Source organism: Hordeum vulgare, chromosome 1H, assembly GCF_904849725.1.
Source record: "Hordeum vulgare subsp. vulgare chromosome 1H, MorexV3_pseudomolecules_assembly, whole genome shotgun sequence".
NCBI lineage: Eukaryota > Viridiplantae > Streptophyta > Magnoliopsida > Poales > Poaceae > Hordeum > Hordeum vulgare.
Genome location: NC_058518.1, coordinates 14145875 through 14160023, shown reverse-complemented (window position 1 = coordinate 14160023; position 14149 = coordinate 14145875). Strand labels below are relative to the sequence as shown.

The following is a 14149-nucleotide window of genomic DNA, read 5'->3' as shown; positions in this document are numbered from 1 at the left end:
AGAAGAAAGCAACATGGATGGATGCAAGACCAAACCGTGCCGGTGGTCCAGGGGGTCTGAAGCCTGAAGCCGCGACAGAGAACGTTGTGAAGAGAGTGGGCAACAGGAGGTGTGTGTGTGTGTGTGTGTGTGTGTGTGTGTGTGTGTGTTTCACACAGCTGGCTGCTCTACCTCTCATAGTAAAGCATCGACTCAAATTCAAATATAAGTACGTGCAAAGCATAATGCAAAACAGCAACAGTTGACCTGTCCAAAGCAAACATCAGGAAAAGCAGCAGTTCCTAAAGATTGAGCATCCATCATCAATGGGGGGACAACAATGCGGGGGGTTACTCGCGCCACTCACACCCGACGCCCATGCCATATTCCCAAAACGGATCAAATGCTAGAGCGGCACAACCTACCTTAAGCTGCGGAATAATTCACCGATGACATTGCATATCCAACAGTGCAGACTAGCTACTGAGTACTGACAACAAAGAAGATTCTTCAACTAACAGTCCAACTCTACTCTCCTAGGTTCCCAATCAACGCTTGTGACGGAATTTGACCTTCAACAAGAACTGCATCTTCACCTGCCAAAAGAGAAAAAGGTTTCATGCAAGATGAACAGCAAATTCGCGTTACTGCGGTAGCATAAGGGCAAGTAGGCCTGGCAAACCTGAGCTGTGTTGTACACTATATACTCGTTGTACAGAAGCTCAGATGCCCTGATAGATGCTGGCACTGGCTTGCCACAAGGCACGACGACATCATCCCTCCATTTAACAAACTCCGACTCTAGTGGCACAGTTTTGCCTAAGCCCTTGGTCGAATGCTTCCCTCTTGGAGGTTTGTCCATTGGCTGCACAACAAGTACCAGGTAGAGATGCTAAATCAGAGGAAACATGAAAGAAAAACTGAAAGCTTTTATGTTGAGCAGCAAGGACAATAGTGCAACGTATTGGGGAACAATGTCGACCTATCTGCTATCTCATTGAGTTTCTTTCTTTCTTTTTTCTGAAATTGTGATAAAGCAATGAACATCGTAACAAACACATATTCAGAAAGTTTGATTACAAGAATCTAGAAAAATAGCTGACACGGCATCAAATAACAAATGGTTATTTCTGATGCATAAAATGAAAGGACAAAAGTTGGCACTAGCAATTAAATCTGCCATTTGAATACCAAGATATCTTGTGTCTCACCGTTGCTTTTTTCAGTTCATGCATGTCTCCTAGAGCAACCTCAGAAAGAAGCATCAAGCCAGTCGGATTTTTTCTATCCACATAACAATACTGTGCACTCTTGCTTACTAAATCTGCAAAGTAGAGGCCTTTGCCAAACTTTTAACAAGTGAAAGAAACATCATGTTATTAAATTCAATATATAGTTAAGCAGAGAGTTACATCATACAAAATGTATAAAGTGAATAAAGAGCAAACCATATAGCCGGTCACGGGTGCCTCAGGAGGTGCTATCCTTAGTCCTTGACTAAGAATTCCAATAAAATTTGTCAACCTTGAACCTACACAAAATTCAGTTTTACGGTCATGAGCTGGAGGATAGAAAAAAGTAATTCTGGAAAGACAAGCAAAGAAATTAAACACCTGTAACCTAACATAATGCAATCATACAAGTGCTTAAAATAATAAGGTAAAGCATTTAGAACCACTGATTGCTTGGAAACTATTTGTTAATCAATTTAGTAACGCCCAGATTTAGCCATCCAACACAGAAAAGCAGCAAGGGCAGAAGCTTCCAACTTAAATACCTCCGAAATATTGCCACAAATTATATGCTTTGTGTAGTTCAAAATAATTACTTACCATGCCATAATAGCATCTTGTTATGGAGATTATTTTTATATCTTGAGTACTTGTTGCCTTCCCCATCTCGATCAAGCACATAGACTTCCTCTAATTCCAATGACCAGTCCTTCAAAGTACAATAAAGCACATGTCAACATGTATACAGATGACAAGAGACAGTAGTCTTCTGTATTTTACCTACACAGAAACAAAGTATCATTTAGACACAAGAATTTGCATACCTTGTGAGTAGGAGCATGTGTATTGAGGAGATATTTCTCGACCAACTTGTAATCTTCACTGTCATGAGCTAGCGGGGTGATGTTACAATGAAGTTTTTTGTACTTATCATCAAGAGATTCATCATTGTCACCATCAAAACCAACTAGTTTAGAAGCAATTTCAATATCCTGAAGAGCTTCAAGCATTTTCGCCTGTGCAGAAGCTACAAATCAGCTAGGTATATAACATAACTCAGGTCATATAATCAACAAAATCAGGCACATGAGAAGAAACTCAAGAATCAAGATAATCAAATGACAAGAAACATGTGAAGAATAAAAAATTGGCTATATTGTATTATAACGTCTTATAAAATCCTTGCAAAATGTGAGAGGCATTGAGAATTTGCACCATGACTAGCAGCACCATGATCAGTTCTGGTTTCACCTATAAGAGTTAATTTCATTTGTGACTCCGTTAGAATAAGATTTAACAAGAACATACTTTCTTCTTTTGATTTCATCTAAGCGTTATGGCAAATGTCACACTCCAGCTACATAGCAATGAACTCCTAGTTGCACGTCACTACCATAGGAAAATTCTTTGCATGAATTAGAAAGTGTGAATAAAATGTCTTTTTTGGTAGTAGCTAGATTCAAAACGATCTTTTGACAATGGACTCTGCCCAACACTGGGACTTGGGCTCTTTGAAGATCCAGGTAGACAAAGGATTCGTCATGGGAATGCTGGCAAGGGGGGAAATAGGGATAGGGTACTTTTGCCAACTGACAGGAATACAATGCAAGGCAACAGGCACATACTTTCATTGTCAGGTCATCCTTATCATGTATAATATGTGGATGAACAGAAGGAATAAGAGTGAAGAAACGATTGCTTGCAGCAACAATCAAGCTCTCTCTAAGAGCCAGTTCTTGATTGCCAGTGTCATCCAGTAGATTTTGTATCTCAGTTAATGCTTCAAATCCTGCACGCAATGCAGCTAAGAATCTTCGAATCATAATAACTTTATATAATAACAAAAATAAATGGCTTCCTTAGGGATCAAGATAGACCTTTCTGGATATTTTCCTTGCTTAATTTCCCAAGGGGCATTTCTGCCATATTGATTTCAAATTCCATCATAGCAGCCCTGGAACATAGTAACGTGAATAATGACTTCAATAATAAGAAGACATGGATGGAAGTGATTCCTTGAACAAGAGAGCTGAGACACACCTATATGTTTCAACATTGAAAAGCATCATCATGAGTTCCAGCACCTGAGGAGCAAGTGAACTTTTCATTTTGCTGATGTCTTTCCGTTTCGGTGCTTGCTTAACTCCGTAATCCTACAATAATGTACATCACATCATCAGTTCAAATCCACACGACAAATATAACTATGTGAACAAACTTTTCCTTCCAACAACATACAATGTCAAGTGGATAAAATCTCCCAGGCTGCTTCTGAAAATTTGTTTTTTGTTCCCATGCTTCCCAGGGGTTTCCAGTCTTTTCCAGAAATAATCTTTTAAATTCATGTATTGCGTCAGTTTTTGACATCTCCTCCAGTTTCTTTCCACCAATCTTTTCACTGCCAACTCGCCCCCACTTTCGAAATACATAGCATTCACTCCCATCATCCTCTTCGATGATCTGAAGTATATAGTAGCTTCAGAAACAAAAAGCAATTTGTAAGAGATGAAGTAAGGCAAGCAATAACCTTTGTAACGAAGCAACAGCAGAATTACTTATTTTCCCAATGTAAATAGTGTTTATGTTCCTGAAAATCAATCTCCGACAGGAACAGGAACCATAAACAAGGTAAACTTGCGCATATGTTTTATGACTCTGGAAACTATTAATACACTCCCTCAGTCCCAAATTACTTGTCTCAGAAATTGATAGAATTTTAGCTTTAGATACATCCATTGTTATCCATTTCTGCAACAAGTAATTCGGGGCGGAGGGAGCACATGATTACAATCATGTACTTAGTTTAGTAGATTCGAATGGGGAATTTCTACACAGATAGAGCAGCCAAATATCCTTTTTGTATTAAAGTTTTAGAAAAAGCAGGACAAAGATGGGGAACGTTGATCAAGTAACCCCTCCACTCAAAGCCCATGTAAGGCATTAAGCTTCATGCACTAGCTAACGCAACCAAAAGTCCGAACTGATGGAAAGGGCCAGACAATCCACATATACACTTCAACACCCCCTCTCACGTGTGACGCGAAAAGTCAACACGTGGATAGACTCAAGAGGCCTATACGCGGACAAAGAGGGGCCACAGCAATTTTTCAGATAAACTGCGAAAGCCAGGACTTGAACAGCAATTCCCTTGACTACAAATCACGTGCAACAGTCGTACCACTGTGAGGCATCGACGAAATTATCCTCAACACCCTTTGGTCTGATTTTGAGCTTGTTCAGGCTAGTTAGTCGGTAATCCTAAAATGCCCCTGTATGATAAACCTTGTGTGGATGAGAAGAAAGTATGGAGTACAGAGTATTAAACCATCCTTCTAAGTTTTAGATAAACACAGATTGAATTCAAGGAACCACAACAAAAATAAAATGTGTATAGTAACTCAAAATTATTACCCAATTGTAGATTAACTACCTCCAATTCCTATAGCCTGGATACATACACAAATTAGATAGTTGCTTCACGGTTATTGTATATTTCTCCTGACCACTAAAGTTCAGGTGGAATTCATTAAAATTGACAGATAATGCGGCCGAAAGAGGATAATTGGAATGGAAAACTTGTAGGGGGGTAAATGTAGAAAAAAAACTTGTTGCATGATTTATTAGAAGTCTAAAAGTGCCTTAACAAGTAGGCACTATTCCCAATCACCTAACCCAAAATGTATGTCACGAATTTGCAACAAAATATTATGAGCAAACCCTCAAAGAAATATCATGGGCAAAAACCTTGCCTGTTAACACCTTGTGTCATGTCAGAAATGTTTAGGGTTGTATTGTAAATGCTTTTGCCATCTTCCAGAATATGGCCCGTATCTTGCAGACCGGAAGCCTCATGAACAGCACTTCGGCCCTTAACTTTAACAGTGACCGTGCTACCTTTTGATGATTCCTCCAAGGTAGTCGCAACTTTATATAAATCAAATGGAAGCACCCTGTTTTTTCTAATGCATTCTCCTAGGTAATCTTCTTTAACGATTGGTATCTTCTGCCTCCTGCAAACAAATTTATATATATAACATGATATTCCAACATCAGCATTAGAGAAAAAAGAACGTGCCAAATTATGATTGAAAAACAAAGGATAGAGTAAAATGTGAGACCTAGCTTTCCTGACTTCAGCGCTCTCATTATCAAGCCCACCGCATGAAACTACACAGTTAATATCTGCAATGCAGGTAAACACATAAGCATAGTGCGATAATATCGTGCTTTGAGGTTCCTGTATTTTATGTCTATACAAAATACAAAATACAGCATTGTACCCTACATGATGAACCAATCTGTACTTAACTCGTATTATGCACTACCAGATATTGAAAATAATCTGAAGATTAAGTGGTAGCCAAACCCAGACCATGAACTTGTGCTGAGGGTCGCATATTTCAAACTAATATGTGCATGCTAGGGACTGAATATGAACTAACAATTGAGTGGTGGTCAAACTGGGGCCTCACTGTAGAATTGTCTTTATTATGGTGTGACATGAGGGTGTGCTACAGTGAAGATGGTGAAAATATAAGAATTTCAAAGCATGAAGTGACGTTGGATAGTTGGATCTAAGGGTGGTATAGCCAAGGGGGCACCAATGCATATTGACGTAAGAATAGCAATAAGATAGCCTCTTTCCCTTTATCCCTACTCCATAAAACAATTACCTCAGTTACCCATATATGTTGCACAAGGAAATATAGGTTCCAATGCTATACAAATCCAATTGTAATAAAAGAAGTTCATATATGCAAAGAAAAACCTTTGGTAACCCTGGGACTGAAGTGGGCACCAGCAAGTTTAAGCTTCTGCTTCCACTCATCCTACACGAGTTCAGCTCATTAAATAAATATAAAATTTGTAAAGAGCATTCGAAACAAGCATTAATTACCTAACTACAGCAAAATTAAAAAAATGAAAGCAGAGAAAAAAAATTGGTGTCACATGCAACTAGATATAAAACAGTACCCATCTGATACGAAAAAAAGGAGCCACATCACATGAGGCAATTCGACTTCGACCCTAGAATCTGACAAGAAATGATTTTACATGAATTCAACACCTTGCTCCTTTTCCTCATGTTACATTCTAAGGCCAGTGTTGCAGAAAAGTGATTCAAAGGCAGTATAGAGCTGGATCAATACACTGCAGAAAGAGATTCAAAGGGCCTAATGCTTGAGGTTGCAGTCAATCCAAGGGAGAACAAAGCAGGCATCAATTTATTCCTTCTCTTTATTATAAGGTGGGTGTGGGTCCCCAGCCATCAAGGCTATACATTATAGGAGAAAAAGCCTTGCACTTTTTTGCTTTGAATCGATGCAGGACTAGAGATGGTCTAACAAGCTAACTCTCCATATTCCAACAAATATCAAATATATTGGAGAAATTGTTGCGAAAAATAAGGAAACAATTGACACACAGCTACCTGTGTCTTTTAAGACATTGGTGCATTCAAGAGAACTAACAGCTCAAAAACTATCAGAAAACTACTTCCAAATACTAGAGGTCAGTTGAGTAATGAGTACTTTCTCCAATCCAAAATGTAAGTCTTTTAGGACACTGGGATGTTCTTCAATGATACATTGATGATCAATTTCTGTGCAAATTTGTGTCTCACATAAAAAACAATCATGAACTATAAAAGTTTATTTCATGATAAATCTAGTAAAACAGATCTGATGTTTTGGATACTAGTTCTTTTCCTCTAGATGGTCAAATCTAGAGATGTTTGACCGGTAAAAATGTTCAAAGAGTTTACATTCTGGATCAGAGGTGGTACTTTCCAAGTTTTCAGTTACTTCAAAACAAACATGCAATGTATGTATGAACTGATTCTCTGATACAATGTAGTAAGGCTCTGTTGTGAGCTATGTGCAGTCCTGCAGGTGCCGTATTTTAGCATTTGACCCCCTCAAACATCCATATTTTATGTTTGCCCCCCCCCCCCTGAGAATCTTGTCTAGCTCCGCCACTGTCTGTTACTTATGCACATTTAATCTTTTGGCTAACCAGCTTCTGCCTGTTTTAGAGGCTACTTTTCCATAACAGATTATAAAGTAGGCATAGCATATTCAGTGACAGCAAAATGAGCCTAAGTATACCTTGACACAAATTTACTGAAGCAATCATGACTGCGAAAAAAGGTGCGGTCAGTGCATGCCACTTCAAGATGCAACTCAATAAAGACTAGAGATTAACACAATTAATTTTGCACCTACTTTAAACTAATAGACATTTTACGTAGGATGTAAGCAAAAGGGCAAGCTAAACAGAAAAATAACCTAAAAATATCAAATGTACAAAAAAATGAAGATTACTTACAGCTACATCTTTAGATTGCCCTACTATACAAACTCTCAACTTATCCAATGCTTCACCGACGAAAGACTGCTGAGGGGATTGACCTACAGACTTCTGAGGTGACATTGGGGGAAGAATTCGCTCTGGTTTCTTAACCTTTTGAGACTTGAACCACTGCAAGACAAACATGTTTATCAACCTTTAACTGCAGAAAATTAAGATGAAGTTATTTTCTACTCCCTCCGTTCCTAAATATAAGTCTTTTTAGAGTTTTCACTAGGGGACTACATGCAGAACAAAATAAGTGAATCTATACTCTAAAATATGTCTATATACATCCGTATGTAGTCTTTTAATGGAACCTCTAAAAAAACTTATATTTAGGAACGGAGGGAGTATTAGTGAATGGTGACCCTTTTTAATTTAATTACAGCTCTAGTTTGTTTGTTTTTTCTGAGAAAACAGACGGCAGGCTTGGGAACTAACCATGAAGCGCAATGAAATAGTGCATAATTTCCCCTGCAAAAATAATATCTACCCCTGGGAGGCACCTAATTATTAACCTAAATATATGGTTATTTTGGTCCTTGGGCGAATCCCACGCTAGCTACAAGACGCTGCTCTCTAACACGAAAAGTAAATACTTGAGCTTGAGAAGCTCCAAGATGCCCTACCTTTGTAAGATAATCATTCTTTATTTCATCAGGAATTTTCCATTTTTTCTTAATGCGTACAGGTTCTGTTGTCATGTAGGTACATTTGGACCACTCTGAAACATGGCCATTGCACTGATAGTGACCACCATAATAGTATAGGCAGCTATTACAGACTGGGCAAGTGCCCAGCGCTCCAAACAGCATCCCATCAGCACTGCAAGAGAACAAAAGGTTATAAAAATAGATCCATGAGAAACTATAGAGTGAAGCATCTGAATACTGTGCAGTACGACAGAAAAGAGCAATGCCACAGGCTGGCAGGTCGGTCATTCGTGTAGTCAAAATTCAACAATACTTCAGCAGGACACCAGCCCTTGTTTTGGAGCTCTTCTGCTCCACTAAAAGCTACTTCCTCTGTTCCAAATTAATTGGAGTTCTACCTTTGTCCCAAGTCTAACTTCTTTAAGTTTGACCAGGTCTACAGAAAACTGTATCAACATCTACAACACCAAATTAGATTTATTAAATTCATCAAAAAATTGTTGCCAAAAAAGTTCATCATAAAATATATTTTTCATACTATATATATATTTGATGTTGTAGGTATTAGCACATTTTTCTATAAACTTGATCAAATATAGAGAAGTCTGACTTAGGACAAAGCCAATACCTTAATTAATTTGGAAGAAAGAAAGTACGAGCCGGAAAATTCAAAAGTGACTTTTGAGGTAAATTAAACCCCAAATTTATTGAACATGTAATATTCTCAAAAGAGCCACTGCATACCTTTTGGGTATGCCTAAATACAATCATATGATAATTGACAATTTCTTGTCCGATTCTAACTTTAGGTGTTTGCGATCATTGTAAAAAAAACCATTCCGAGAAGGCAAGCATGCAAACATGTACTTTCCAATTTTCATCTCCTATAAAAATGGTTCTATAGTTGTAATACTTAGCATTAGACAAGTAATGGATGTCCACATCTATAACACATAATCAAATTAGTCACATGATTGTGCTGGTTTGGCTGTATAATCACTACTAGGTGTAGGTGGGTGACTATCTGACCTCATGTTGCATTTTACTCAAAAATAGTTGCTACAGTTAACTGCATCAGATTCCCCCTCAAGTTTGGCCTTCAATTTGACCAATAGAACGTGGGCTGTGTGTCACAAAAATTACAGCATTCAATTTGTATTCGAAAATGTTTCCAACGGTATAAGTTTTATGACGCATGACTCATATTCTACTGACCAAAGTTAAATCACAAAATACGAAGACAACATGTAGATAGGGACGGAGTACAAATTTGAGCAAAAACCAAAACCAATAGAACTCGAGGGAGGGAAAATAAAGAGATGGTTTGTCAACCATTTAGATAGCCATGATCCAAAATTTTAAGGCAACCAGGAGCAGACAGAGCTCATCAGTAAATACAAAACAATCAAAGCAAGTGAGATTTGACTCTTCTGTTTTGGTAAATATCCTAGGACCCAACCGGTAGACTGATAACCAATGGAACGCCATCTTGTTTCCTACCAAATTTGGTCGAAGTATTTTTCTTCCCAGTTCTAAAGAAGAAATGTTATTCCCCTTTACCTCTAAATAGTATTTGACCATAAGTTCCTTCAAAATAGCACCTAATATCTCGAAAACAAGCCCAGACAGATTCCTGGTACCAGCAGGTCAGCATCAGGTTTTGGGATCCAGAAAACAAGCACAAAAATCATCACTAACAAAAAGATCCCCTTGCACAAGTTTCCACTTCCTCTACAAGCACCAAGTGCCATAGAGTTATAATTCTAACTTACTCTAACAACAAAAAGATACGCTTGTACTGCATAGGCATGAACCTAGCCCCTTGCCCAAGTTATTGCCAAAGGAGAGTACCCTATCCTGGTCTGGACCTTTACCGAATTTAGCACATGACAGCAAGTAATATAATTTGCAATTGGATGAAAATCCAACAAGAAAAGGAAAATAGGCAGATAGCAAACAACATTACCAACGTTCCAATAGATCCCGCTCTGGTCCAGATGGATCTTGCTCATTAACTTCAAGCATATCCCTCAGCTCAGCAGTTGAAACATGCTTTTTGAGTTCATCCTTTAACTTCCAAAGTGTGTCACTTTGCTCTTTAAGCTTTTGGTGCAGATCATCAGAACTAGAATTGGGATCACATGGTACAACAAGTTTTCCTTTGCTTCGTGCAGCACCTTCAGATATACTTCCATTTAAGTTGGGAGCTTTGGAGTTATGCGTATCAATGTCACCAATCTTGCGCTTGGAGCCCTTCGAAGTTGTTTCTTCTAGATGATCATTACAAATACAGCAAGTCAGATTATCAAGTTATGTTAAAAAAGGAAAGAAAAACTATGATCTCCATGCATCATTACGTTTGCTGGCAGCGCCTTTCTTAACAACATCAATAATAGCTCCTCTATCATCGTGTGACAAGGTCTCCCAGCCTGGGAATTTCTCAACACTTGCACTTGGGGACATTTCCAAGAAACAATTAACATGATACCAACCTTGGCCATCAAGTTTAGATGAAACACGAACCTAATCAATATAGCAAACAGTTAGACGCAATTTAAGAGTCAAGACAAATAACATGATTTAACAGCATAAGTTACCCCGCCACGGGTATTAAATGTTAGTATCTCTTTATACTTGGTGAGCTAAATGAAGGATTACAAATCAAAGAAATGCATGTCGTTCATCAACCAGTCGAGCACACAATCAGGGTCCATATACGAAGAAGAATACAAATCAACACAATCATTTGTGTTATGAATTCCTACTCTTCAGAACTTATTTTGCAGATGACCTAGCATGCTAGTGGCAGAGGGTTTTTATATGACAAGATACCAAGTTAGTGCCTTTCCAGGATATTACAATTAATCCAGATTCCAACACAGCAGGATAATAAAAGCTTGGGTATCATCAGCAACCTGATCAAAGATAACAATGTGCCATGTTTTGTTTCGACATTGAAACAATGTACCATGTTCATATGTTTCAAAGCCCTATATAGCACAATTCTAATCTCTGAGTGCAAAAAATCAAGAACAAGTTCAGGTTTGGGAGAGTATGACATTTCCCCCAATAGGTTACTAGAATTAGAATTAGAAGTATGATACTATAGTTATGTGACAGTTGTATGCAATTACATTAGGGTTTATTCAAGAATGTGAAACTCATGTCTCTATATACAGTCACTAGTAAGTGAGAAATGAGAATAATGCATTAAGGTTGTTGACCATAAGGAGGATTCTGTTTAGGACCATAAAAAATTTATACACAAGCATTATTAAGTACAAATTCCTGGGTTCACGCGAGACTAATAAGTTATATTCACAACAAAAGGAAATGTGCAAAAAAAATGATCAGCAAATACGTACATTGCCTTTTGCAATCTTTTCACTGCACCGTTTACAGGAAGCACGGGCAGATTGAGCAACCTCAATAGCACATTTGTCAGGAATAGCAGCTGTGGAACTTGCAGTTGCAGTTGCAGTTGCAGTTGAAGTAGTCGAGGAATTTGCAGCATAGTTTCTTATCTTCTCTTGGTCATCCCACCTAAGTGCATCTATTCCTTCAACATCATCAACACTGGTCAGAAGTTAAGAGTAGAGTTAAATTTTCCATGGTTTACACTCAGATACAAGAGTCGAATAAACTAAACTGAAGCCTAAAATCCAGTTGGATGAGTAAGAGACGTAGTTACATACGATTTTATCTGGTTTTTCTTGTTGAAGATGCATTTGGCATGGTTCCACATCTGGAAAAGAAAAGGCATGGAAATATAAAATTATAAATAGATGTGCAAATTAGCAAAATTGTTTTGGTGATATAAGGCCCTGTTCGGAGGTACTCCGCTCCACAGCTCCACTCCCGGAGCGGGTGGAGTTATAGTTGAAATTTGCGGAGCGCCAGTTTACTGGCTCCGCAGCTCTCCGGAGCTGGTGGGATTCCGAACGGCCCCTAAGTTGGCACGAGGGACCCTATTTTCCTCTGCCTCTTGAAGAACTGATCAATCATCCCGAAAAATGTTACACATAAAATTCCAAAAAACACAGTGTCTACCAGAACAACAACAACAAAACCTTCCCAAACAAGTTGGGGTAGGCTAGAGGTGAAACCCATAAGATCTCGCAACCAACTCATGGTTCTGGCACATGGATAGCAAGCTTCCATGCACCACTGTCCATGGCTAGTTCTTTGGTGATACTCCAGTCTATCAGAACATCACTGAGACATACATACTATACACATTATACCATAACCCTGAGAACATAATGTTAAGCAAGCTATACTAGTTAGAGAAAATGATGGGAAAATGTGGCCAAGAGTCCACATGACCCAAAAATGAACCAGGAAATTGCAAGAGTCACCTTAACTTCCCTACATAATATAGCATTCTCCCAGTGAAACAATTAGAGTGTCCACATGACCCAAGCCAAAGCAAACAGTTATAGAATCACAACAGTTAAGAACCCACTAGTACTACGGAGACCAGTAATGAACAGATGAGAACCCACTAGTACTATGGAGACCAGTAATGAACAGACCAGAACTGCAGTTGCCTGACAGTTACCAAATGCTAATGGGAATCGTATACAGGTGATGTTGTACCTCACGACACCATGTTGATGTTGTACCAAACTATCGTGCAGTTCAGATAGACTTCTTCGCTTTAAACTAGCAATTGAACAGTTAATGGTTACCTCACGACACATGAAACCAGAGCAGCCTACGGCTGGTGATGCAGAAATGCATAACATAAACAAAGGCATGTATCAAATCAATCGGAGGCGTGGGATTCGAAGCCTGCATTTTACATGTGAGACCCAATAGTTGTTTCAGCAGTTCTTTTCAGCAATGGTACGAGCAAGAGAAAGATACTAATACAAATCGACAGATAATGGAGCGGCGGACACCCCGCCAGTACTGAAATCGAAGCATACAATATCGCATTTCGAGCCCTGCATTGCAAGGGGGGTGTTCCAATCATCACAGGCGCCGCATTACAAAGGGGCTGGTCAGTCAGTCAATCAGGCCAGACTCACCAAACCACCACCAAGAACAGGTCAGGTTCAGAAACCAAGACGAAAACCGAACCCGTCAGATCGACTCGCTGCACGCCGCACGCGAGGCCGCCGTCGTGCTGGACTCATCCGAATCCGAATCCAACCGGGAGGGAGCCCCGACTCGCCCCAGGGGGGGAAGAAAAAGAAAAAACAAGAACGCTAAACCGCCCCAAAACCCTACCCCCCGCGGAGCCGTGAGGGGTCGGAGACAGATCCGCCGGCGGGACGAGGAGGGGGTTCGCGGCGGGGAACGGCGGGAATAGATGGAGGGGAGGGGAGGGGGGGTGGCGTTACGCACGGGCATGAAGCCGTCGAACTGGGTGGCCTGGACCATCTTGCCGAGGCGGAGCGCGTCCTTGGCAATGGGGGACTTGCACGACTTGCACGAGGACCGCCCCGACTTGGCGTACTCCGCCTTCCAGGCCTTGGGCGGCGCCGCCGCCATCTCCGCCGGCCGGCTGCTGACACTGCCACCCACGCTGGCGCCCTCCTCTCCCCTCTCCGCCCGCCGCAGGTGGTGTGGGTGTGGCCGTCTGGGTGGAGGAAAGAGAGGGCGTTCGCTGTTTAAGCACGGACGGAGAACGCTCCCTCCTTCCAATTACGTTACGTATTCCATTCCGGACATTGATAAATAAGGCGAAGTATCCGGTGAAAATGACTTTTCAGTGAAAATCTGAAAATTTCTACATGGACCATCAGATCTATAATGGACGCAACGGATTAAAGCTGGGATCCTCCAGCACCCACTTAAACGCAATTAACAGATAACCCCTTGTCTTGCAATAATTAGCAAAAATCATCTGGGGATTGACCCAACTCTGCCCTAACTCTCCCATGTCCCTTGAGATGCTGCCGGCAGGAGCGCAAGCCGGCGGCTCCG

General features: G+C 40.1%; 1 protein-coding gene across 1 annotated transcript; it reads right to left on the bottom strand.

Annotated features, from left to right (window-relative positions):
* Positions 1-262: 262 nt before the first annotated feature.
* Positions 263-13786, bottom strand: LOC123448172 (poly [ADP-ribose] polymerase 1). The gene is made up of 20 exons (XM_045125019.1): positions 13568-13786; positions 11911-11960; positions 11581-11791; positions 10573-10738; positions 10182-10485; positions 8192-8387; positions 7539-7691; positions 5980-6040; positions 5330-5393; positions 4961-5221; positions 3450-3687; positions 3252-3364; positions 3089-3165; positions 2837-3000; positions 2036-2227; positions 1812-1920; positions 1428-1510; positions 1191-1328; positions 662-844; positions 263-575 (listed from the first exon to the last, which is right to left on the bottom strand). The coding sequence occupies exons 1-20, from the start codon at positions 13712-13714 to the stop codon at positions 528-530; spliced, it is 2958 nt and encodes a 985-aa protein (XP_044980954.1). The 5' UTR covers positions 13715-13786; the 3' UTR covers positions 263-527.
* Positions 13787-14149: the final 363 nt, after the last annotated feature.